General features: G+C 40.3%; 1 protein-coding gene across 6 annotated transcripts in view; it reads left to right on the forward strand.

The window, feature by feature from the left end:
• Positions 1 to 26210, forward strand: part of scube1.S (signal peptide, CUB domain, EGF-like 1 S homeolog) — a 140092-nt gene that overhangs the window by 41497 nt on the left and 72385 nt on the right. For all 6 annotated transcript variants that reach the window (XM_041587859.1, XM_041587860.1, XM_041587862.1 and 3 more), the window contains exon 4: positions 3061 to 3195. In XM_041587859.1, the coding sequence (XP_041443793.1) occupies positions 3061 to 3195 (135 nt within the window). The remainder of the gene's footprint in view (positions 1 to 3060; positions 3196 to 26210) is intronic.

Below are 26210 nucleotides of genomic sequence, written 5' to 3' on the forward strand. Positions count from 1 at the left end.
TGATACATAGTTGGTACATTTAGTTGATATATTTAGTTAATACATTCAATTGTTAGATTTTGTTGATACAATTAGATGATACATTTAGTTGTTACATTTAATTGATACATTTAGTTGTTACAATTAGTTGATCCATTTCTCAGCAGTATCTGTGGAGTATAAGTAACTATTGTATCAAATCTAACAGCTGCCTGTAATGGAACTCATAGATTCTGCTCAGCAGGGACAAAGATAAGAAATTTATCAATTTAATGTATAAATTCAGGGTCGCACTGGGGGGCCCGGGGCCCACCGGGACTGCTGTCCAGGGGCCCCCCTCCGACCCTCCGACCCCCGCCCCCCTACTAAAACGTCGGTCCAGCAACAGCGCCGCTCGGCCGATTGGAAATATCTATAAGTGTTCTGGCCCGGCGGGGGCCCACGAGGGTCGGGGCCCACCGGGTTTTTTCCCGGTATCCCGCCGGGCCAGTCCGACACTGTATAAATTTAAACTTGTTATAGAGGCAGCGGGGCCCCCCCCCCCCCCCCCGTCCTAGAGCTGCTTTAGAAGTTGAAAATTTTAAATTTACAGAAAAACAGCCACCAATAAAAAAGTAATTGCAAAAAGTCTTTATTTCTGTTGAACAATCTGAAACCAACTGAACTGAAAGAAGTGTTTGAAGGTGAACTTCCCCTTTGAAGCATTCGAGGTTAATAGGACTTGGGCGATGTATGGGGCAGAAAGATGAATAATCACTGCAGGGCGGCACTAACCAGCAATAGAATGGGCAGTTGCAATGTTTGATGATCCAGTTAATGATGATCCAGTTAATGATGATCCAGTTAATGATGATCCAGTTACTAGTGCAGAGTCAGGTTTAGGTCACAAGCAGTGAGAATACAGGGGAGGGTATAAAACGGAAAACTCAGCTGTAGTCATTTTATAGATTTGCTTATTAAAGTCACAATGTAGACTGGGGACATGGAGATTTAAGAAGTCCCTCTTTCATTAAACAAGGCTACATTATAGGGGGTTATGACTCTGGTAATTGAAACATGCTGTTCTCTTCAAAACCAGAACTCTATAAAGAGTCTTTTTTTTTTACCTAATAATTTCCTTTATGTTGGGCCGTTACTGCTCCTGCGAGTAAAGACTGTAGGCCTGAAGCCTGTATGTGCCTGCGGAGGCAGAACATTCACTTTACAGAGACACGTTAATGAGTCCGTTACAGACGCCGCGTTTTCTAAATGTCTCTTAAATTTTGTTCCAGGATCAGACAACTTTATTTCTATTCAATGCTTTGCCACTTTTATAGTGTCTGTAAACAAAAGACTGAACTGTGATCTGAATAATATAAGACTTTTTGGTGCGGCTTAAATCACCACTTGGTGTGCCCAGAACATTCCTTCTCTGTATATTTGTATTTATATATATGGGAGGAGGAGGTGCCATATTGATTCCCTTAGACAGTACAGTATGAGGGTATAGCTTATTGTGTGCCCAGAACATTCCTTCTCTGTATATTTGTATTTATACATATGGGAGGAGGTGCCATATTGATTCCCTTAGACAGTACAGTATGAGGGTATAGCTTATTGTGTGCCCAGAACATTCCTTCTCTGTATATTTGTATTTATACATATGGGAGGAGGAGGTGCCATATTGATTCCCTTAGACAGTACAGTATGAGGGTATAGCTTATTGTGTGCCCAGAACATTCCTTCTCTGTATATTTGTATTTATACATATGGGAGGAGGAGGTGCCATATTGATTCCCTTAGACAGTACAGTATGAGGGTATAGCTTATTGTGTGCCCAGAACATTCCTTCTCTGTATATTTGTATTTATACATATGGGAGGAGGAGGTGCCATATTGATTCCCTTAGACAGTACAGTATGAGGGTATAGCTTATTGTGTGCCCAGAACATTCCTTCTCTGTATATTTGTATTTATACATATGGGAGGAGGGAGGTGCCATATTGATTCCCTTAGACAGTACAGTATGAGGGTATAGCTTATTGTGTGCCCAGAACATTCCTTCTCTGTATATTTGTATTTATACATATGGGAGGAGGAGGTGCCATATTGATTCCCTTAGACAGTACAGTATGAGGGTATAGCTTATTGTGTGCCCAGAACATTCCTTCTCTGTATATTTGTATTTATACATATGGGAGGAGGAGGTGCCATATTGATTCCCTTAGACAGTACAGTATGAGGGTATAGCTTATTGTGTGCCCAGAACATTCCTTCTCTGTATATTTGTATTTATACATATGGGAGGAGGAGGTGCCATATTGATTCCCTTAGACAGTACAGTATGAGGGTATAGCTTATTGTGTGCCCAGAACATTCCTTCTCTGTATATTTGTATTTATACATATGGGAGGAGGGAGGTGCCATATTGATTCCCTTAGACAGTACAGTATGAGGGTATAGCTTATTGTGTGCCCAGAACATTCCTTCTCTGTATATTTGTATTTATACATATGGGAGGAGGAGGTGCCATATTGATTCCCTTAGACAGTACAGTATGAGGGTATAGCTTATTGTGTGCCCAGAACATTCCTTCTCTGTATATTTGTATTTATACATATGGGAGGAGGAGGTGCCATATTGATTCCCTTAGACAGTACAGTATGAGGGTATAGCTTATTGTGTGCCCAGAACATTCCTTCTCTGTATATTTGTATTTATACATATGGGAGGAGGAGGTGCCATATTGATTCCCTTAGACAGTACAGTATGAGGGTATAGCTTATTGTGTGCCCAGAACATTCCTTCTCTGTATATTTGTATTTATACATATGGGAGGAGGAGGTGCCATATTGATTCCCTTAGACAGTACAGTATGAGGGTATAGCTTATTGTGTGCCCAGAACATTCCTTCTCTGTATATTTGTATTTATACATATTATATAAGAATGGTAGCTGCATATTGTTTGCCTCTTCTGCATTCTCTATAAACCACATATAATGAAGAGAAGATAAACAACGTCTCCTATTTTTACTATTTCTTAGCTCCTAACCTTGGCTTGGTTGGATTTTAAGGTTATTTATGTTTTCTTTGTTCTACAGATGTTGACGAGTGTTTGGATAACAACGGGGGGTGTCAGCAAATCTGTGTTAACACCATGGGCAGCTATGAATGTCAGTGTAAGGACGGATTTTTCCTCAGTGACAACCAACATACTTGTATTCATCGCTCCAACGGTAAGTTCAGATTCATTATATCACACAAGTGACTTTATCTTATCACTAATAAGTGATTACACACAGCACCCCCAAATGTGACTAATGGAAGAGATCTGCCATGTCAGTTGAGCTGCGGGTAACTGAATAAATGTCTTAGAGCTTTCTCTGATTCTCTGACATGGAGAAATGGAAAATTATTTGCTTGTCACATGTGCCCCAGTTGTGCTGCTTAGTGATGTGGATTCCCCAGCTTTCCCCAAAAACAGCATCAGTACAGTAACCCATAACAATCCATCTGAAATTTGCTTTAATTATTCAGCCAACACAGACTGGTCCAAACAAATTGCTGATTGGTTAGCAAAAATGTCATAATCAGAGAATATGAGTATCACTCATGGATTATAAGGGATAATGTACCCCCTACTGTAAATGATAAGGATATTAGAAGTCACTGAGGGGTTGTTCTGTGACCATATAAAGGCACAAGGCTGCAGGCTGAGTTATACAGGGAACTCTGAGTATCACTCATGTATTATAAGGGATAATGTACCCCCTACTGTAAATGATAAGGATATTAGAAGTCACTGAGGGGTTGTTCTGTGACCATATAAAGGCACAAGGCTGCAGGCTGAGTTATACAGGGAACTCTGAGTATCACTCATGTATTATAAGGGATACTGTACCCCCTACTGTAAATGATAAGGATATTAGAAGTCACTGAGGGGTTGTTCTGTGACCATATAAAGGCACAAGGCTGCAGGCTGGGTTATACAGGGAACTCTGAGTATCACTTATGTATTATAAGGGATAATGTACCCCCTACTGTAAATGATAAGGATATTAGAAGTCACTGAGGGGTTGTTCTGTGACCATATAAAGGCACAAGGCTGCAGGCTGAGTTATACAGGGAGTATTAGGAAGTTTTTTCATTAGGTGTTACAAGTTTTCGAGGAGATAATGTTGTGTCTGTTTCAATGTTGTGTTGGGGAAGCAGAAGACAAGTAAAGCAGGTAGGCGCCTGTGTTTTATTTCCACAAACAATGCACTTTTCAATTCCCATATAAGCGAATAAAGTAAACTGAGGTTCACTGGTAGAATGAATAACTCGGGAATGATGCTGTTTTGACAGAGTCACATTTTGGGAAACGTAATATTGAAATCATAGACTTTTCGATTTTCCCCTCATCTCTCTCCTCGCCCCACTCACACCCCTACTTGTTGGTTTAGTCTCCATGGTCAGAGAGCTCATTCACAGACCCTTCCACTTTTCCACTTGTAATGAGTCACCGACCCCGTCACCTGTACTTTCTTCTCCTCAGTGAACACAGCCCCTGTTATTCTTCATCACATTTACTGACATTTACTGAGCTCCTTTCTGCACAACACAATAAAGCCTTTACAAGAATGTCATTGTCGCCTTTCCTATGTAATAACTGTAGGAAATGTAGAAAACGCACAGATTTCGCTTCCCTCTCGAGTTTACTTACCAGATAAATATTCATACTTTACCACAGCCTTTACTAATGTTCCAACATGTATTGACGTTGTTTCTACTCTGTGGTTTTTATCTTGGGTTTTTCGAGGTGCCCAGCGGATATGTTCACATAAGTCTGTTTTTGTGTAGAAATGCAAACACGGACACACTTCTTCCATATAGAAATGTAGGAGAAAAACTCTTGGCATCACATTGGGGAAAACACATGAAATCTCTACAACAAGTTATTTCAGAAACTTAGACTTTTTCTGTACTCTTTAGTGCAATTTATATGGACAGACTTACGTTCCTAGTTTTAATCAAGATAAAATGATCCCAGTTTTAAAGGTTAGTTCACCCTAAAGGTCATTATTAGCATAGCGTAGGCAGCGGTATTTTAAACCAATTTGCAGTTGGTCTTAATTTTTTTTTATCTTGCTGCTACGGATCCCTGTCTTTATAAGGCTGGCCTGTGCCTTTGCTGGCCTGAATATACATTTTACTGCTTAAAGGAACAGTAACACCAAAAAATAACTGTATTAAAATAAGGAAAATATCATGGACTGTTGCCCAGCACTGGTAAAACTGATTTGTTTGCTTCAGAAACACTACTATATGTGTATAAACAAGCTGCTGTGTAGCCATGGGGGCAGCCATTCAAGCACAGGATACACAGTAGATAACAGATAAGTACTACTATAGTTTATATAAACAAGCTGCTGTGTAGCCATGGGGGCAGCCATTCAAGCACAGGATACACAGTAGATAACAGATAAGTACTACTATAGTTTATATAAACAAGCTGCTGTGTAGCCATGGGGGCAGCGATTCAAGCACAGGATACACAGTAGATAAGCTCTGTAGAACATAATGGTGTTATCTGTGATCCACTATTTAACCTGTGCCATATAGCCTTTTTTCAATTTCCGCCATGGCTACACAGCAGCTTGTTTATATAAACTATAGTAGTACTTAGCTGTTATCTACTGTGTATCCTGTACTTGAATGGCTGCCCCCATGGCTACACAGCAGCTTGTTTATATAAACTATAGTAGTACTTATCTGTTATCTACTGTGTATCCTGTGCTTGAATGGCTGCCCCCATGGCTACACAGCAGCTTGTTTCTTCTTTTATAACTTATGTGGCTGGGGATTTACCGTTATTATTGCTGATGTCTGTGTGGTCTTTTAACTAGGGTTTTTCTAATGGCGCCCTACCTTCAAACCCCTTTTTAAACAAAGATTATACATGGGATTATATTCCCAGATCATTGTATTTAAAGAGAAGGACATTATGGAAATGTGTGTATTGGGAGGGGGGGTGGTATCCATGAGGCACACAATTAAAGGATAAGGAAACAGTTAAAATAAGTGAATGTAAAATTGATGAGAGTGTTATTCTAAGCACTTTTGTCATTTACATTCATTATTTATTTTCTTTTTATTCCAAGATATTAAGGGATACATGTGCTGTTAATATGAATGAATTTTGTTCCAACAGCGCCACCTGCTGGTCAGTTTCTGACCAGTCTGACCACCAAGTAGTCAAGGAAGTTGTCAGGAGAAAGAAAGAGGCTGATGTTCTTCTGCTTAGGAAAGATGTGAGAAAGGTTTCTAATTTTATTCCTAAGCAGAAGAACATCAGCCTCTTTCTTTCTCCTGACAACTTCCTTGACTACTTGGTGGTCAGACTGGTGGGAAACTGACCAGCAGGTGGGGCTATTGGAACAAAATTCATTCATATTAACAGCACATGTATCCCTTAATATCTTGGAATAAAAAGAAAATACATAATGAATGTAAATTACAGAAGTGCTTAGAATAGCCCCTCATTAATTCACTTATTTTAAAGGTTTACTTATCCTTTAAGACAATATTTAGCCTTGGAAAGCAGATTGATAAAGTGCTGGTGATCGGGATCGAATTCTCTAGAGCTTCCTGAACACTGAGCCCTGGAAATTAAAAAAAGGATGAAAAAAAAAAAAGCGATTAATGAAATGGAATCCACACGCTGCGTTGAAGCAAAGTCTGTTTTGGCTCAGCTACAGGTAAAACTTGAAATTGTTGGTCGGCGGGTTAGAGTTCAGTGGAATATTATAAAATGGCCTGGTCCAAACAGGAAAAGTGCAAATCCATGTGCTTATCATGCGCTAGAGCAGGGATTTAAAAGCACTCTCCTAAATCTACCAGTAGGAATGCTGGAAGCTCTGCTGCTGGGAGTCAATTGATAGAGCGACTTAAAGAAAACATTCCCCGACTCTCTCTGCCTTTATGTGTTTTCTGAACTCTCCTTTCCTGCTTCTGTCAAAGCTGTCAAGCCAATTTCCTCATTGTACATGGCAAAGCCACAAAACTAGATTACAAGAATTGAATACACATGTTAATTGTGGCTTTTCTCCTCTCCGAGTAACTCGATTAGACTAAATTCGATAGGTTTATGGGGTCATTGAAAGATTGCTGCAGACTTGCTGCTCTTTGCTTTCTCCCCCCTGGATGAAAAGAATAATCGTAAAACGCGTATGCGAATATTGTGTAGGCACGGACCTTGGTCACAGCTGAGATAGAAGGAACACCCAGGAGGGACTGATACCGTTTTATAATTCTAAGAACCCAACAAATGTTTCAAATAATTGTTTCTTATATTTCTTAAGTCCGTACACAGGCAGGGATTCTATCATGGTTTTTTTTTATTTCTAAATGACACAGGTTTATACCTCGAATAATTCACTGTACAATATAAAATGTCATTCCTGAAGCAGCAAGTGTATTTAGTTGTAATATTGGTGTGTAGGTGCATCTCAGCTCATTTTGCCTGGTCATGTGATTTCAGAAAGAGCCAGCACTTTAGGATGGAACTGCTTTCTGGCAGCCTGTTGTTTCTCCTACTCAATGTGACTGAATGTGTCTCAGTGGGACCTGGATTTTACTATTGAGTGTTGTTCTTAGATCTACCAGGCAGCTGTTATCTTGTGTTAGGGAGCTGTTATCTGGTTACCTTCCCATTGTTCTGTTGTTAGGCTGCTGGGGGAAAGGGATTGGGAGATATCACTCCAACTTGCAGCACAGCAGTAAAGAGTAACTGAAGTTTATCAGAGCACAAGCATACCTCCCAGCATTCTGGAAACGGAAAGAGGGGGGAAAAAATTGCTGCGCGGACCACAGCAACAATTTTTTGCCCATGCCCCTTTTTTTGTGGCCACACCTCCTAATTACCATGCCAATTTTACAAAATTTGCCAGGTTATGAAAGTTGGAACACATTTCTGCAGTTTTTTTAGGTTTTATTACAGTTTTACTAATGAAGGTGAATTGCCCTTTAAGCTTTGAGTCTAACTTCTCCCAAGGGACAAAACTTTTACAAATGTATCTTAAGTATCTATTCTGGGCTCTATACCAAGAGCCTATTAAGTTGGAAACATTGTATCTTTTTTGGCTGTTCAGTTCAGAGAAATTGGGACTTTCCAGTACAAACGCAGGAATGCGGGTTGAGCTGTAAAAAGAGGGACTGTGCTGCTCAAAACGGGACAGTTAAGAGGTATGCACACGTGACACGACTGGGGGCAGCTGGGAAACTGACAATATATCTAGCCCCATGTCAGATTAAATATAAAGAAAAAATCTGTTTTCAGTGCAGAATTCTACTGGACAGTATCCCTTTAAGATGCCGATTCAGGTCCTTTAGACCAATTAGGCAGATTATAATAGTGTATGGGGTCTATATCTGGCCGAAAATTGGGCAGATATTGTTCAGGCAGGTTTTGATTTCCCCCTGTGATAGAGGATGGAATTGGCTAGTTGGTGCGGTCTTCGTGCCTATTCCCATCATTATAATCCCATTGTTTCACCCTAGGGCCGAATTATTGTCCCCTGCCTTTGGTGGGCATATTGGGGGAAAGATTTGGTGACCTCCCCAAACACTCGGATCTTATCGTGTACGGCCGCCATTATTTGCAAGTTGAGAAAGTCCCGTGAGTGACCAGGGGCAACAAAAAAGCTGATCAGTTTTTAAAATCAGAATTTAACCTCTGCTAGTGCAGTTGCGCTCTCCGGACTTGTGATTCAGCCCCCCTAGGCCTGATGTGGTGCTCAGAATAATGGCAAGTGAGCGGCAGCTCCTGGGCCAAGTCACTATATACATCCCTAGCATTAAATCTTTTCCTTTCTTAGTTAGTGTGCAAAATATAAATGATAAAAGAATTTCTTGGCCCTGGCGAGGCTTCTGCCATGTAAATCCTAGACTTACATATGTTCTTCCCCCAAATCCCAAGCTCATTTGTAGATGAGTAAAAAGGACAATGTGTATTTGCTGGGCACAATGCTGGGAGTTTGTATATAAATCTCCTGTGGTGCTCACTGAATGTGTCCATAGAGCAGAACAGCTGCTGTTGGGTTTTGCTCTTGTAACAAGAACGTATTGAAAGAAACAGGGGATCTGTGTGTCTACTGAGAAGCCTTATTAGCAGAACAGTCTCTTTGTGACCTCGTTCAGCTAATGACTCGCTGAAAGGCTCCTTATTGGTCCATCACTGGAACCAGATCTTTTTCCTTTTCCAGCTTCAAAGAAAAGACGACTCTTCTGTCGATATATATCCACAGGCACAGACCTCATTGCAATCTCTCCTTGGCCTCTGTGGATAAAAGAAGTGACAATCCAATTCAGTCGGGGGGTGTTGAACAAAACAGGAATTTTCGACACTCCGCTGAAAGGGAAACAAGGGCTCAAATTAAGGACGAAGGGATCTGGAAGTAATTACTAATTAGCCCTTTTTAAAAGTTTCCAAAATTTCCTCTCAATGGGCAAAGAAAGGTTTGTGTCTCATGTTGGTCATTAATGGACCGAAGTTTTGGCTTTGTTTTTTCTACTTTACCCCTTCATTTTCTTTTCTGGAAGCTGTTTTATTAGGGGGCTTTTTTTTTTCTTAATAAAAAAAAGAAAAAATTTCACCAAACTTCCAACCACTAATGGCCTTAATTTGCTAAAAAAAAAAAAATTCCAACAAAAGAAGCACGTGCAGGAAAAGTGTGAACATTTTTTTCGGATAGTTGCACAAAAACTGGGGAATCCACTATTTTGGATTACGCCGAACCCCTGAATCCGCGCCGAAAGATATACCGAATCTGAATCCTAATTTGCATATGCAAATTAAGGGTGGGAAGGAGAAAAACATTTTTTACTTCCTTGTTTTGTGACAAAAAGTTGTGCGATTTCCCTCCCAGCCCCTAATTTGCATATGCAAATTAGTATTCAGATTCAGTTCGGCCAGGCTGAAGAAATTTGGCTGAATCCAAATCCTGCTGAAAAATGCCGAATCCCGAATCGTGGATCTGGTGCATCCCTAACAAAAACCAGGGTCGGATTGGGGGTGCCAGGGCTACTGATACCTGATACCCGCAGGCGAAAAGACCCAAAGCCACAAAAGGAGCTGAAGTTGAAGTCCTGAAGCCCCGAGTTCAGTTCTACTGAATTTTTTTAAACCCCCGGCCGCCACTTTTAATACTCTATAGGCCTCTGCCACCAATGTTTTTTTTTTAAAAAATATTCTCTGGAGCCCACCCCTTTTATGATGTCATCGTAAGAGTGACCATTTGCCCTTGACTCTTACATGACCGGTGGTTGAGCTTCATCTGGATCACTGGCATCTGTGATATAATAACCCCACGGCACATGCCTTACCTGTAAATCCAATTTATATATATATATATATATTTATATATCATCATCATCATCATCATCATCATATATATATGCCTTTATATAAATGTCCAGCTGCTTAATTGGGCACACATTGTGTTTCTTGCTCAGAGTGTAGATGAGTCAAGAAACAACTGCCTTGATCTTATTTGCCAATTGGAAAATGAAATGGATATTTGGAAATCTCTTTCCTCTTGGACAAAGTGCAGCAATTGTTGTGTAGTTCATCCAAACAAAGTAAATGCCATTTGGCAACAAAGTTCATCCCGGCTGTTGTGCCAGTGCCAGTAGGTTCCCTGTAATGCCAAGTAACTGGCTAGTGACATTTAGTTCAACTATCCTGTACGGGAGAAACTTTTGTCTATCAGACATGAAATTGTGTATATGTGTGTGTGCCCATCACTTTGTGACCTATACTGACATAGTTTTATGGGATCTCTCTGTACAGACTATGAGCAAACTTAGGGACTGTTCCTGCTGAATTGTGCTTAGTACAGGGAATACCTATGCTGTCATAGTTTTATGGGATCTCTCTGTACAGACTATGAGCAAACTTAGGGGACTGTTCCTGCTGAATTGTGCTTAGTACAGGGGAATACCTATGTACCATAGTTTTATGGGATCTCTCTGTACAGACTATGAGCAAACTTAGGGACTGTTCCTGCTGAATTGTGCTTAGTACAGGGGAATACCTATGCTGCCATAGTTTTATGGGATCTCTCTGTACAGACTATGAGCAAACTTAGGGACTGTTCCTGCTGAATTGTGCTTAGTACAGGGAATACCTATGCTGCCATAGTTTTATGGGATCTCTCTGTACAGACTATGAGCAAACTTAGGGGCTGTTCCTGCTGAATTGTGCTTAGTACAGGGGAATACCTATGTACCATAGTTTTATGGGATCTCTCTGTACAGACTATGAGCAAACTTAGGGGACTGTTCCTGCTGAATTGTGCTTAGTACAGGGAATACCTATGTACCATAGTTTTATGGGATCTCTCTGTACAGACTATGAGCAAACTTAGGGGCTGTTCCTGCTGAATTGTGCTTAGTACAGGGGAATACCTATGTACCATAGTTTTATGGGATCTCTCTGTACAGACTATGAGCAAACTTAGGGGACTGTTCCTGCTGAATTGTGCTTAGTACAGGGAATACCTATGTACCATAGTTTTATGGGATCTCTCTGTACAGACTATGAGCAAACTTAGGGACTGTTCCTGCTGAATTGTGCTTAGTACAGGGAATACCTATACTGCCATAGTTTTATGGGATCTCTCTGTACAGACTATGAGCAAACCTAGGGGACTGTTCCTGCTGAATTGTGCTTAGTACAGGGGAATACCTATGCTGCCATAGTTTTATGGGATCTCTCTGTACAGACTATGAGCAAACTTAGGGGACTGTTCCTGCTGAATTGTGCTTAGTACAGGGAATACCTATGCTGTCATAGTTTTATGGGATCTCTCTGTACAGACTATGAGCAAACTTAGGGGACTGTTCCTGCTGAATTGTGCTTAGTACAGGGGAATACCTATGTACCATAGTTTTATGGGATCTCTCTGTACAGACTATGAGCAAACTTAGGGACTGTTCCTGCTGAATTGTGCTTAGTACAGGGGAATACCTATGCTGCCATAGTTTTATGGGATCTCTCTGTACAGACTATGAGCAAACTTAGGGACTGTTCCTGCTGAATTGTGCTTAGTACAGGGAATACCTATGCTGCCATAGTTTTATGGGATCTCTCTGTACAGACTATGAGCAAACTTAGGGGCTGTTCCTGCTGAATTGTGCTTAGTACAGGGGAATACCTATGTACCATAGTTTTATGGGATCTCTCTGTACAGACTATGAGCAAACTTAGGGGACTGTTCCTGCTGAATTGTGCTTAGTACAGGGAATACCTATGTACCATAGTTTTATGGGATCTCTCTGTACAGACTATGAGCAAACTTAGGGGCTGTTCCTGCTGAATTGTGCTTAGTACAGGGGAATACCTATGTACCATAGTTTTATGGGATCTCTCTGTACAGACTATGAGCAAACTTAGGGGACTGTTCCTGCTGAATTGTGCTTAGTACAGGGAATACCTATGTACCATAGTTTTATGGGATCTCTCTGTACAGACTATGAGCAAACTTAGGGACTGTTCCTGCTGAATTGTGCTTAGTACAGGGAATACCTATACTGCCATAGTTTTATGGGATCTCTCTGTACAGACTATGAGCAAACCTAGGGGACTGTTCCTGCTGAATTGTGCTTAGTACAGGGGAATACCTATGCTGCCATAGTTTTATGGGATCTCTCTGTACAGACTATGAGCAAACTTAGGGGACTGTTCCTGCTGAATTGTGCTTAGTACAGGGAATACCTATGCTGCCATAGTTTTATGGGATCTCTCTGTACAGACTATGAGCAAACTTAGGGACTGTTCCTGCTGAATTGTGCTTAGTACAGGGGAATACCTATGCTGCCATAGTTTTATGGGATCTCTCTGTACAGACTATGAGCAAACTTAGGGGACTGTTCCTTCTGAATTGTGCTTAGTACAGGGGAATACCTATGCTGCCATAGTTTTATGGGATCTCTCTGTACAGACTATGAGCAAACTTAGGGACTGTTCCTGCTGAATTGTGCTTAGTACAAGGAATACCTATGTACCATAGTTTTATGGGATCTCTCTGTACAGACTATGAGCAAACTTAGGGACTGTTCCTGCTGAATTGTGCTTAGTACAGGGGAATACCTATGCTGCCATAGTTTTATGGGATCTCTCTGTACAGACTATGAGCAAACTTAGGGACTGTTCCTGCTGAATTGTGCTTAGTACAGGGAATACCTATGTGCCATAGTTTTATGGGATCTCTCTGTACAGACTATGAGCAAACTTAGGGGACTGTTCCTGCTGAATTGTGCTTAGTACAGGGAATACCTATGTACCATAGTTTTATGGGATCTCTCTGTACAGACTATGAGCAAACTTAGGGGCTGTTCCTGCTGAATTGTGCTTAGTACAGGGGAATACCTATGTACCATAGTTTTATGGGATCTCTCTGTACAGACTATGAGCAAACTTAGGGGACTGTTCCTGCTGAATTGTGCTTAGTACAGGGAATACCTATGTACCATAGATTTATGGGATCTCTCTGTACAGACTATGAGCAAACTTAGGGGCTGTTCCTGCTGAATTGTGCTTAGTACAGGGGAATACCTATGTGCCATAGTTTAATGGGATCTCTCTGTACAGACTATGAGCAAACTTAGGGACTGTTCCTGCTGAATTGTGCTTAGTACAGGGAATACCTATGTACCATAGATTTATGGGATCTCTCTGTACAGACTATGAGCAAACTTAGGGACTGTTCCTGCTGAATTGTGCTTAGTACAGAGGAATACCTATGCTGCCATAGTTTAATGGGATCTCTCTGTACAGACTATGAGCAAACTTAGGGACTGTTCCTGCTGAATTGTCTGTTTAAAGGAAAATAAATATTTGCAATGCTTTTATGAATATGGAATATAGTATGTCATAAAATAATAATCCGCCTTATCAAAGGTCTGGTTGATATGAGTTTAGATACACGTGTATATTAATGTAATTAAAGCCTGAGAGCACATAGTAACATAAGGCCATTCGCTGAGCTTTGCATATGCAGTTTTTTATATTTCTCACTTCTCCCCCACCAGCACCACATGTAATGGATCAGAACTTCTCACCCTCAAATACCCCAGTTACTGCATCAACACTGCTTCTCTCCCCCCACAGCACTGACCTTTTATTGATCTGTATCACTTCTCTCTCCCAGCAGCCCACACTATGGAGCATCACTATTAACCCCTTGCTGTAATCACTCATCACTATTGTAATGGCTGTAATGGCTCATCACTATTAACCCCTTGCTGTAATGGATCATCACTATTAACCCCTTGCTGTAATGGATCATCACTATTAACCCCTTGATGTAATCGCTCATCACTATTAAACCCTTGCTGTAATGAATAATCATGTGGACATGGATTGTCACTATTAACCTCTTGCTGTAATCGCTCATCACTATTAAACCCTTGCTGTAATGAATAATCACTATTAACCTCTTGCTGTAATGGATTGTCACTATTAACCTCTTGCTGTAATCGCTCATCACTATTAAACCCTTGCTGTAATGAATAATCACTATTAACCTCTTGCTGTAATGGATTGTCACTATTAACCTCTTGCTGTAATCGCTCATCACTATTAAACCCTTGCTGTAATGAATAATCACTATTAACCTCTTGCTGTAATGGATTGTCACTATTAACCTCTTGCTGTAATCGCTCATCACTATTAAACCCTTGCTGTAATGAATAATCACTATTAACCTCTTGCTGTAATGGATCGTCACTATTAACCCCTTGCTGTAATCGCTCATCACTATTAAACCCTTGCTGTAATGAATAATCACTATTAACCCCTTGCTGTAATGGATCATTATTATTAACCCCTTGCTGTAATAGATCATCACTATTAATCCCTTGCTGTAATGGATTCACTATTAACCCCTTGCTGTAATCACTCATCACTATTAACGCCTTGCTGTAATGGATCATCACTATTAACCCCTTGCTGTAATCGCTCATCACTATTAAGCCCTTGCTGTAATGGATCATCACTATCAACCCCTTGCTGTAATAGTTCATCACTATTAACCCCTTGCTGTAATAGTTCATCACTATTAACCCCTTGCAGTAATGGCTCATCACTATTAAGCCCTTTCTGTAATGGATTGTCGCTATTAACCCCTTGCCATAATGAATCATCGCTATTAACCCCTTGCTGTAATGGATCGTTGCTATTAACCCCTTGCTGTAATGAAGTATCGCGATTAACCCCTTGCTGTAATGGATCGTTGCTATTAACCCCTTGCTGTAATGAATCATCGCTATTAACCCCTTGCAGTAATAGATGATCGCTATTAACCCCTTTCTGCAATGGATTAGTCCAGTTTCTATGTATCAGCATAACGCTGTACTGGGCCAGTGAATTAGGGAGCAGCTTCTCTCCCAGTGTTCGTACACTTCTCCATTACACTCCAGTACTAATTAAGGACAGTTTGTCTCATAGCACTTGATGCGACTTTAGCACCGGTCCAACCCCACAAAACAATAAAACATTTCAGAGGTTTGAACAGATTCCAATTTCTTTTTCTTTTTTTGTGTGTGTGTGTGGAATGGACTAATCGAAGTTGACATTGTAGCAACAAAAGAACGTTTCCCAACAGTGAACTGAGACCACAGAAAAGGAACCCACTGGAAATAATGTCAGAAACAAATCACTGTGAGTGGATTCAACTGGAAGGAGCTTTTTTTTTTTTTTTCGTTTCTTTTTTTTATTATTTTTTTCAAGAGCATCTAATGTTTACTTTCAGATACATTTGGCTGTGTCCCGAATATAAACCAAAATGTCCCTCTTTCATAAAACAGGAAATGTGCCTCCACTATAAAGATTAGTGTTTATTGTATCATGTGCAAAGTATGTGGCACTGGCTCTAGTCATAAACACACATGGTCTGAGGGGCTCCGTGTCAATGATCCAGTAGAGATGAGTGAGATACAAATCACACAACATACCGACTCTGCTTTTGTTCAACAGATCAGACGAGAAGCCACACAAGAACTTCTGCTGGGCCTGGATTGTACTGATAGAAATATACTTTATACAGGGGTGGGATCTGTTATCCGTAAACCCTTTATCCAGAAAGCTCCGAATGACGGAAAGGCAGTCTCGCTTAGACTCCATTTTGTTCAATTTACCCAAATTTTTAAAAAACGATTTCTTTTTTTCTGTGTAATAATAAAACAGTAGCTTGTACTTGATCCCAACTAATAATTAATCTTTATTGGAAGTAAAATTAACTTATTGGCTTTCTCTGTATAGAGAGAGAGAGACCGAGACACACACACACACATACCCTATATATATATAGTGTATCTGTCTCTCTCTCTCTCTCTCTCTCTCTCTCTCTCTCTCTCTCTCTCTCTCTCTCTCAATATATAAATACATATATATATATATACACAGAGAGAGACACACACACACATATATATATGTATGCATGTCTCTTTCTCTCTGTCTCTCTGTCTCTCTGACTCTCTCTCTCTCTCTGTCTCTCTCTCTCTCTCTCTCTCTCTATATATATATATATTTATGTGTCTCTGTCTCTCTTTCTCTCTATATATATGTATATGTGTCTCTTTCTCTCTCTCTCTCTCTCTCTCTCTATATATATATATATATATATGTATCTGTCTCTCTTTCTCTCTCTATATATGTGTGTCTCTTTCACTCTCTCTTTTTCTCTCTCTCTCTCTCTTTCTCTCTATTTCTAGATATATGAATGTGTCTCTTTCTCTCTCTCTCTCTCTCTCTCTCTCTCTCTCTCTCTCTATATATATATATATATATATTGAAAAAAATCCTAAAATCTTGATGTTTTTCACAACTATTCCCATTGAGTGTGGTACTACCTTACTTTATATATATATATGTGTGTGTATATATATATATATATATATATATATATCATGATGATACATAATATTCTATATGACTTTTTTGCAGTGTGTGAGTGTCTCTGTCTCTCTGTCTCTGTCTCTCTGTCTCTCTCTCTATAATATGAAGGTCTCACCCAGCTAGCAGTCGATGTCAGGGCTAAAAGGGTCTCATAAATCAGCATCTGTATCAAATGTACCAGTGGGATTTGTAGTGGCAGAAATCTGGCACAGGCCTAACTTGAATTCCCTAGAATTTTGTCTCATACTGTCCAAATATAAGCTCAGCGGTTGGGTTTTAAACCCCTATCAGCTCTATAACCTGCCTCTATTTGCTTAACCTTTTACTTCTAAAATAAATATTTCTGATGGATTCTTGCCTTCTGGAAACAAAGAAAAAAAAACCTTAACATTTTAATGACACGTTTTACAGCCGGGCTGTGGTTTCTATTCAAGCCGGTAATTGTTTTATTCCACTTCCCAGAAGCTTTGATAGTGTTCCTATACTGTGTCATTATTAATCATCAATAAAGCTCCTGTGTTTGTGCACATAAATTGTCCTTTTTATATCTGATCCACCAATGGGCCCTCGTCTTCTCTCTATTCAACTGCCAACTGAGAAACATTCTGTTTATAACAAACATGGGGGGTGTCAGTTGTTTTCAGGTAACCCCCCCCCCCCCATACATTGTACATTGTAGCAGGGTTCCTTCTCTGCAGAACAAGATGGTACAGATCACAGTTTGGCAACAAATATACAGAGAAGGAATGTTCTGGGCACACAATAAGCTGTACCCTCATACTGTACTGTCTAAGGGAATCAATATGGCACCTCCTCCTCCCATATGTATAAATACAAATATACAGAGAAGGAATGTTCTGGGCACACAATAAGCTATACCCTCATACTTTACTGTCTAAGGCAGTGGTCCCCAACCAGTAGCTCGTGAGCAACACGTTGCTCTCCGACCCCTTGGATGTTGCTCCCAGTGGCCTCACAGCAGATGCTTATATTTGAATTCCAGGCTTGGAGGCAAGTTTTGGTTTCATAAAAACCAGGTGCACTGCCAAACAGAGTCTCAATGTAAGTTGACAAGCCACATAGGGGCTGCCAAATGACCAATCACAGCCCTTATTTGGCACCCCAAGAACATTATTCATGCTTGTGTTGCTCCCCATCTCCTGTTACTTCTGAATGTTGCTCACGGCTTCAAAAGGTTGGGGATCCCTGGTCTAAGGGAATCAATATGGCACCTCCTCCCATATGTATAAATACAAATATACAGAGAAGGAATGTTCTGGGCACACAATAAGCTATACCCTCATACTGTACTGTCTAAGGGAATCAATATGGCACCTCCCTCCTCCCATATGTATAAATACAAATATACAGAGAAGGAATGTTCTGGGCACACAATAAGCTATACCCTCATACTGTACTGTCTAAGGGAATCAATATGGCACCTCCTCCTCCCATATGTATAAATACAAATATACAGAGAAGGAATGTTCTGGGCACACAATAAGCTATACCCTCATACTGTACTGTCTAAGGGAATCAATATGGCACCTCCCTCCTCCCATATGTATACATTTTCTGGCTGGTTAGACTCTCTCTTAATTTATGGGTTGCCGGGTGATTCCTGTGTTTTACATTTGAGAACAGGATCTGTTTCCTGGAAGAACAACTACAATGAATATTTTAGGTAAATTGTTTTAATGCAGAGGGACTGTGACTGTTGTGTGTCCCACCTGCCCAATGTACAGAGGCAGACAATAAAATACATCAGGGAAGGTCAGTGGTTTTATCCTGTGGCTGATGTAAATCAAACAGACGTGAATAGAGCGATTGTGACAAATGACGTACAAATGGCCCTGATTGATATACGTCCAGCAATCCAATGGGGTCACTTCTCTGTACGGAAACGAGAGAATAAATTCCTATAGACGAGATGCCTGTGTCATTCCTCTGATCTCTCATATAAATCAGAATTCATCATTATTCCTTTTCATCTCTTTTGGATTTATTTCTTTTTTTTTTCTTCAGCGATTGTATTAAATGTCATTTTCAATTCACTTGTGAGTTACCACTTCATTATTTCCATTTGTCACAACCTCCACACACTTAAAGGGGTGGTTCACCTTTAAATGAGCAAAGTTCGAATTGATCTCATGGTTTTCTGAAAACAACTCCGACCAAATCAGCACGGGTTTTCCCCTAATTTATCAATACATTTTCCTGAAAAATTTCCGAAGGGAAAAAACATGAAAAAAATTTGTGAACAATTTGGATTGTATGAATTTTTCGGATTTTCCGCATGAAAACCACAAAATCTTCGCATTAGTGCATAAAACGCAGCGCAGATCACAGAACTTCTCCCATTGACTTATATACAACCTTGGCAGGTCTGAGATGCCCGATTTTCAGATTCAGACTTTTTCCATCCTCGATAAATCCCAAAAAATTCTAGTTCTGATTTTATAGTAAAATAAAACTTTAATTTTTCAGATTTTGGACTTTAATAAATAAACCTCTTAGTAAGTTATAAGTTATTGAACGGCTAAGCAACTTTCCAATTGGTCGTTATTATTATTATTAATAATAATAAAATAATTTTTTATAGTTTTTGAATTATTTGCTGCCTTCTTCTGACTCTTTCCACCTTTTCAGTGGGGGTCACTGACCCCATCTAAAACAAATACTCTGTAAATCTACAAAATTACTGTAACTGCTGCTTTTATACAAGTCTGTCTAATTTATATTCCAGTCTCTTATACAAATCAATGTATGGTTGCTAGCAGTGGCATAACTTGATCTTACTGGGCCCCACAGCAAATTCATTTTAGGGCCCCCAACATATCTAGAGATTGTCCTGTATATATTTAAAATGCTCATGAATTAGGGCCTCATGGGGGCCCCTATACCTCCTGGGCCCACCTGCAGCCACAAGTTCTGCTTCCTCTGTAGCTATGCCCCTGGTTGCTAGGGTCACTAGGACTCTAGCAACCAGATATATATATATATATTAAAACCAATTGTAAATCTCTCTCTCTCTGTATTTCTCTATCTCTCTCGCTCTCTCTCTCCATCCATCCATCTCTCTCTCTCTCTGTATTTCTCTATCTCTCTCGCTCTCTCTCTCCATCCATCTCTCTATCTCTCTCTCTCTCTCTCTCTCCATCCACCATCTCTATCTATCTATCTATCTATCTATCTATCTATCTATCTATCTATCTATCTATCTATCTATCTATGTATCTCTCTCTCTCTCTCTCTCTCTCTCTCTCTCTCTCTCTCTCTCTCTCTCTCTCTCTCTCTCTCTCTCTCTCTCTCAAATCAAATCAAATCAAATCAAATGAGCTTTATTGGCAGGACCAAATACATTAAGCATTGCCAAAGCAGGTAGAGGGGTGAAATGGGTGGGGTTAGGGGGGGCAGTTTATGGGAATAGGGGAAAGTGGGGTCTCTCTCAGTCTATCTATCTCTCTCTCTTTATTTCTCTCTCTCTCTGTATTTCTCTCTCTCACTCTATCTCTCTATCTCTCTCTCTCTCTCTCCATCCATCTCTCTCTCTCTCTCTCTCTCTCTCACTCATCTCTCTCTCTCTATCATCTCTATCTCTCTCTCTCTCTCTCTCTCTCTCTATCGTAGCCTGAAGTTGCCCCACAAGGAAACTATGGACGTTTTTGGAAAACAAAGCAACGCTTTTGGAAAACAATCCCACTTGCGACTCACATTGTTGTGGGTGAGAAGGCAATTTGGGGCGATTAGTTGGCCGCGATCTCCAGCGTAATCTGCACTCACTCCTGGTTCTGAGCCTGTAGTGGAGCAGTTTTCTGTTCTTTAGGGCCATAAATCTGCTGGCTTGTTTCTGGAGCCACAACTAGCAGATAAAATAAAAAGCCAGACAGCAATTACATTTACAAATAACTGTAAAACCACTGAACATGACTAATGCACATTGGAGAGTTGCTTCCAATGATATTTTCTTTCATTAGGTAAAAAGCAGTTGAGACATTGCTGCTTATGGAACGGGGTGAGTTTTGTGGCTTGTGTTGTTGCTCCATCCATTGAGTCTCACTTCAAAGGCTTCACTCATAAAATCCCAGTTTACACATGGTTAGTAAGGGGTTACACAAGCCTGAAATCTCCACACCCCTATGTACCCGCTGTTTATAGCAGTGACCTTCATGGAATTGGCTTTGAACTGAATCATTATAAACAACACAATGGTCACAGCTCCAAACATCTTCCCAACTTGCCGCAATCCCACCAAGAAAAAATGCACGTTAAAGAAAATGTGTAATAAAAAAGTCAAGGATTATGAGTTTCAATGGAAATGTGAGAAAAGTCATTCCATCCATTGGCTGATGCTGTTTTACTTCTCTCCATCATTCCTAGTCTTTATCTAGAACTACTGCAGTTCAAAAACATCTTTCTTATTATAGGATGTCCCTTTAAAAGCACCGTGCCTTTAAATCATCCAACGGCCTCTGCTTTGGATTTGTATTAGGACAAAATGTTTGTGCCAGACATCTGCAGGGTCCCTCGTTTTCATGAGCAGCCCCCCTCCTCTCTCTCTCGCCCTGTTTCACTTGAATTATGTGCTTACATTTCAAACAAACCACCTCGCTCAAAGGTGGAAGGTATTTTTGGGCGATATCATTGCTGATTTTAGCATTTTCAATATTTATTTTCCATCCGTTGGTATAAATAAGTCATAGTTGTTTTTCACTTTTCTGCATTTGGACCATATCCTTGGCTCACGTTTCTTCATCCGACATTAACCTAGGAAAATCTGTGTACTCTTAATCATAGCGTAACATATCTATATAAAGCCAGTAAATGGATCTGCTTGTCTTGTTTTTGGAGGTTTTTCCCCAGTGTGGGACAGAGTCATAATTTGACATCCAAGGATTGGTCTGAGCTTCCATTATTGGATATAATACAGCGTAGCCCTTGCATTATTCTTTGTACTAGTGATCTTCACCCCAAACTTGTCAGTTATTGGGATACAGAGACGTGTGTTCCAGCTACAGAGTGACAGGCTGAAGATATGGCTTAAAGGAACAGTAACACCCAAAACACCAAAAAATTCAAGTGTTTTAAAGGAATGTACTGTTGCCTTGCAATGGAAAAACACAGGTGTATTTGCTTCAGAAACTGTATATCATCAAGGTGTTGTGTATCTATGGGGGCAGCCGTTCAAATCTGAAAAAAGAGAAAAGGCACAGGATACTCATCTGATAACAGATAAGCTCTATTGTATACAATGGGATTCTTCAGAACTTATCTGTTATCTATTGTGTATACTGTGCTTGAATGGCTGCCCCCATGGCTACACAGCAGCTTGTTTATATAAACTATAGTAGTACTTATCTATTATCTACTGTGTATACTGTGCTTGAATGGCTGCCCCCATGGCTACACAGCAGCTTGTTTATATAAACTATAGTAGTACTTATCTGTTATCTACTGTGTATCCTGTGCTTGAATGGCTGCCCCCATGGCTACACAGCAGCTTGTTTATATAAACTATAGTAGTACTTATCTGTTATCTACTGTGTATCCTGTGCTTGAATGGCTGCCCCCATGGCTACACAGCAGCTTGTTTATATAAACTATAGTAGTACTTATCTGTTATCTACTGTGTATCCTGTGCTTGAATGGCTGCCCCCATGGCTACACAGCAGCTTGTTTATATAAACTATAGTAGTACTTATCTGTTATCTACTGTGTATCCTGTGCTTGAATGGCTGCCCCCATGGCTACACAGCAGCTTGTTTATATAAACTATAGTAGTACTTATCTGTTATCTACTGTGTATCCTGTGCTTGAATGGCTGCCCCATGGCTACACAGCAGCTTGTTTATATAAACTATAGTAGTACTTATCTGTTATCTACTGTGTATCCTGTGCTTGAATGGCTGCCCCCATGACTACACAGCAGCTTGTTTATATAAACTATAGTAGCACTTATCTGTTATCTACTGTGTATCCTGTGCTTGAATGGCTGCCCCCATGGCTACACAGCAGCTTGTTTATATAAACTATAGTAGTACTTATCTGTTATCTACTGTGTATCCTGTGCTTGAATGGCTGCCCCCATGGCTACACAGCAGCTTGTTTATATAAACTATAGTAGTACTTATCTGTTATCTACTGTGTATCCTGTGCTTGAATGGCTGCCCCCATGGCTACACAGCAGCTTGTTTATATAAATTATTGTATTGTAATTGTGTATTGTAAAACAGGACAACCTCTGGATATGTTGGGAGCCCTAAAATGAATTTTCTGGGGGGCCCCAGTAGTAACACAGGGAACGTACATGTGAACAAGGGGCTGTATAGTTTCATGGGCCTTATCATTAGGGGGCGCTACTCTAACATTATTACAAGGGCTCCTTATAATTCAAAAGCCGCGATATTCAGGAGCAAGTTTGTCAAACTGCCGTGATTTGGTAATAAAAACGTTAGGAAAGCGCGTGCAGAATCCTGCGGGACTAAAGGATTTCTCTCGGCCTGAAACAAATCCCCCGAGGGGGCCAATTAACCCAACTTGTTTAAAACCTTAAAGGGATACTGTCATGGGAAAAAAACATTTTTCAAAATGAATCAGTTAATAGTGCTGCTCCAGCAGAATTCTGCACTGAAATCCATTTCTCAAAAGAGCAAACTGATTTTTTTTTATATTCAATTTCGAAATCTGACATGGGGCTAGACATATTGTCAATTTCCCAGCTGCCCCTGGTCATGTGACTTGTGCCTGCACTTTAGGAGAGAAATGCTTTCTGGCAGGCTGCTGTTTTTCCTTCTCAATGTAACTGAATGTGTCTCACTGCCGTGATTTGGTGATAAAAACGATAGGAAAGCGCGTGTAGAATCCTGCGGGACTAAAGGATTTCTCTCGGCCTGAAACAAATCCCCCGAGGGGGCCGATTAACCCAACTTGTTTAAAATCCATGTTTTTGTTGCAGAAGAATGCGAGGCGAAATATTTTACCTTCAGCCTGAAGTATGCGGCTTAGGAAAAAGAAAAAGGCCGTTTGATGTTCTTTAAACTCGGCTTCCCGTCCACTTCTCTTCCATTTGTGCCATAAAGTTAGTCCCTTCTCTTGAAAGGGAAATCCTCGTATAGTCAAATGTTTGTTTTACCCTCTAAAAGCCTCAAAGGGCTCTTCGCTGAGCTGATTTCTATTTGAAGAGTCCTAATTATTCATGGTGAGGAGAGAGGAAGAAAGGCCTTTGTCACTAATAGGCTTCTCTCTTCTTGTAAGTGTTTTTTTTTTCCTTTTCCCTTTTTCTTCATTCTTTTATTTCTTCCTTTTTACATCATTTTCTATTGACGAGGTTAAGAAAAAAAAAAAAAAAAAGAATCTCTTTTCTTCTTCTGTTAAGGAAGGGAAGATAATTGTTCTTTTGTCCACATTGACCGGCGCTTGTAAGGTTTTCGGGCGCCTTAAAAAAAAAAAAAAAAGGACAGAGATGCGAAAAATGTTATTGATGGCATCCCTATGGAAACGCTGCTTTAGAATGAATCTGCTATTGTTTTGAGGGATAAAAAGAACTTTTAATTTAGCACAAACACGGTCTGTTCCTTCACGGTTTTTGCTGATCCCGTGAACTTTTTTTTTTTTTAACGTTTTTTTTTTTTCCAGTGTTTTGCAGAAAGTCTTCGAGTGAGTTTTCAGTTTTACCAATGTACTTGCATAACAATAGCTCTAGAAGTTGCTCGGGGGCAACAAAGCTCCCCGCCAGCTACTGAAACGCCCTCGTATCCCACACAACATTCTCCCTCATTGCCCTTTTGCTTCTTAACAATTGGGGGAGATTCACCAACGGGCGAAAATTCGCCAGCGACGGCTTCGCCAGGCGCAACTTCACACAGACAACGCTAATTCACTAGGTTGTGAAGTTTCGTCGCCGAACGATTGTGAAGTTGCGCTAGCATTACTACGGCAGGCATAGCATAGTTGCGCTAGTGTTAGATAATTTGCATACGGTGGAAAAATTAATTTCAATGGACGTATATGTTGCAGCAAATACATTACATTACACAAGCACAGGGAACCTTAAAGGGATACTGTCATGGGAAAAAAAAAATTTTCAAAATGAATCAGTTAATAGTGCTGCTCCAGCAGAATTCTGCACTGAAATCCATTTCTCAAAAGAGCAAACAGATTTTTTTTATATTCAATTTCGAAATCTGACATGGGGCTAGACATTTTGTCAATTTCCCAGCTGCCCCCAGTCATGTGACTTGTGCCTGCACTTTAGGAGAGAAATGCTTTCTGGCAGGCTGCTGTTTTTCCTTCTCAATGTAACTGAATGTGTCTCAGTGGGACCTGGATTTTACTATTGAGTGTTGTTCTTAGATCTACCAGGCAGCTGTTATCTTGTGTTAGGGAGCTGCTATCTGGTTACCTTCCCATTGTTCTGTTGTTTGGCTGCCGGGGGCTAAAGGGGAGGGGGTGATATCACTCCAACTTGCAGTACAGCAGTAAAGAGTGATTGAAGTTTATCAGAGCACAAGTCACATGACTGGGGGCAGCTGGGAAATTGACAATATGTCTAGCCCCATGTCAGATTTCAAAATTGAATATAAAAAAATCTGTTTGCTCTTTTGAGAAATGGATTTCAGTGCAGAATTCTGCTGGAGCAGCACTATTAATGTTTTTTCCCATGACAGTATCCCTTTAATAAAAGAAAATAGAATTGTTATTTTGCCCTACACATGAGCCCAGTGTATAGTTTATGTGCCATATGTAAGGAAATGTAGGGGGGAAGGAGGGTACCCAAAAAAAAAAGTACGATCTTTTTCACCCTGTAAAAAGGAAAAGACGCCAGCGTTTTTTGGGACAACTTTTTTTGGACCAAGTCCTATCTACTCTATTGTACTTCGCCTGGTCTGAGTTGGCGAAGGCAATTCTGGCGATAACGTTCAGTAAAAACAGTAGTAGTAGTAGTTCAGTAGTAAAGCTCTTTTGCAATAGTGAAAATATGCCTGGCGTTAGAGTGCAAAGTCGCGCTAGAGTCTTATGTCCTTCGCTAGTATAATTACGCCAGCGCCCGTTAGTAAATTGGCGAAGTGCCCAAAATGGCGTCATGCTGGCAAATTTTCGCCAGCGTTAGTCGCTTTAGTATATTTCCCCCAGAGACTTGTTTGGAGTTGTCCCATAAATGTTTCCATATTCCCCCCTATCCGACATGGCCCATCTAAAAGGTCTCAAGGGCAAGAGCCCAGCTCCATTATTGCTGCATCGACTAAAATCAACATTTTTTAGGGATATTTCCCAATAGAAACAGTGTCTGTCGGTTGACCTTTTTGTACGTTT

This window comes from Xenopus laevis, chromosome 3S, assembly GCF_017654675.1.
Source record: "Xenopus laevis strain J_2021 chromosome 3S, Xenopus_laevis_v10.1, whole genome shotgun sequence".
NCBI lineage: Eukaryota > Metazoa > Chordata > Amphibia > Anura > Pipidae > Xenopus > Xenopus laevis.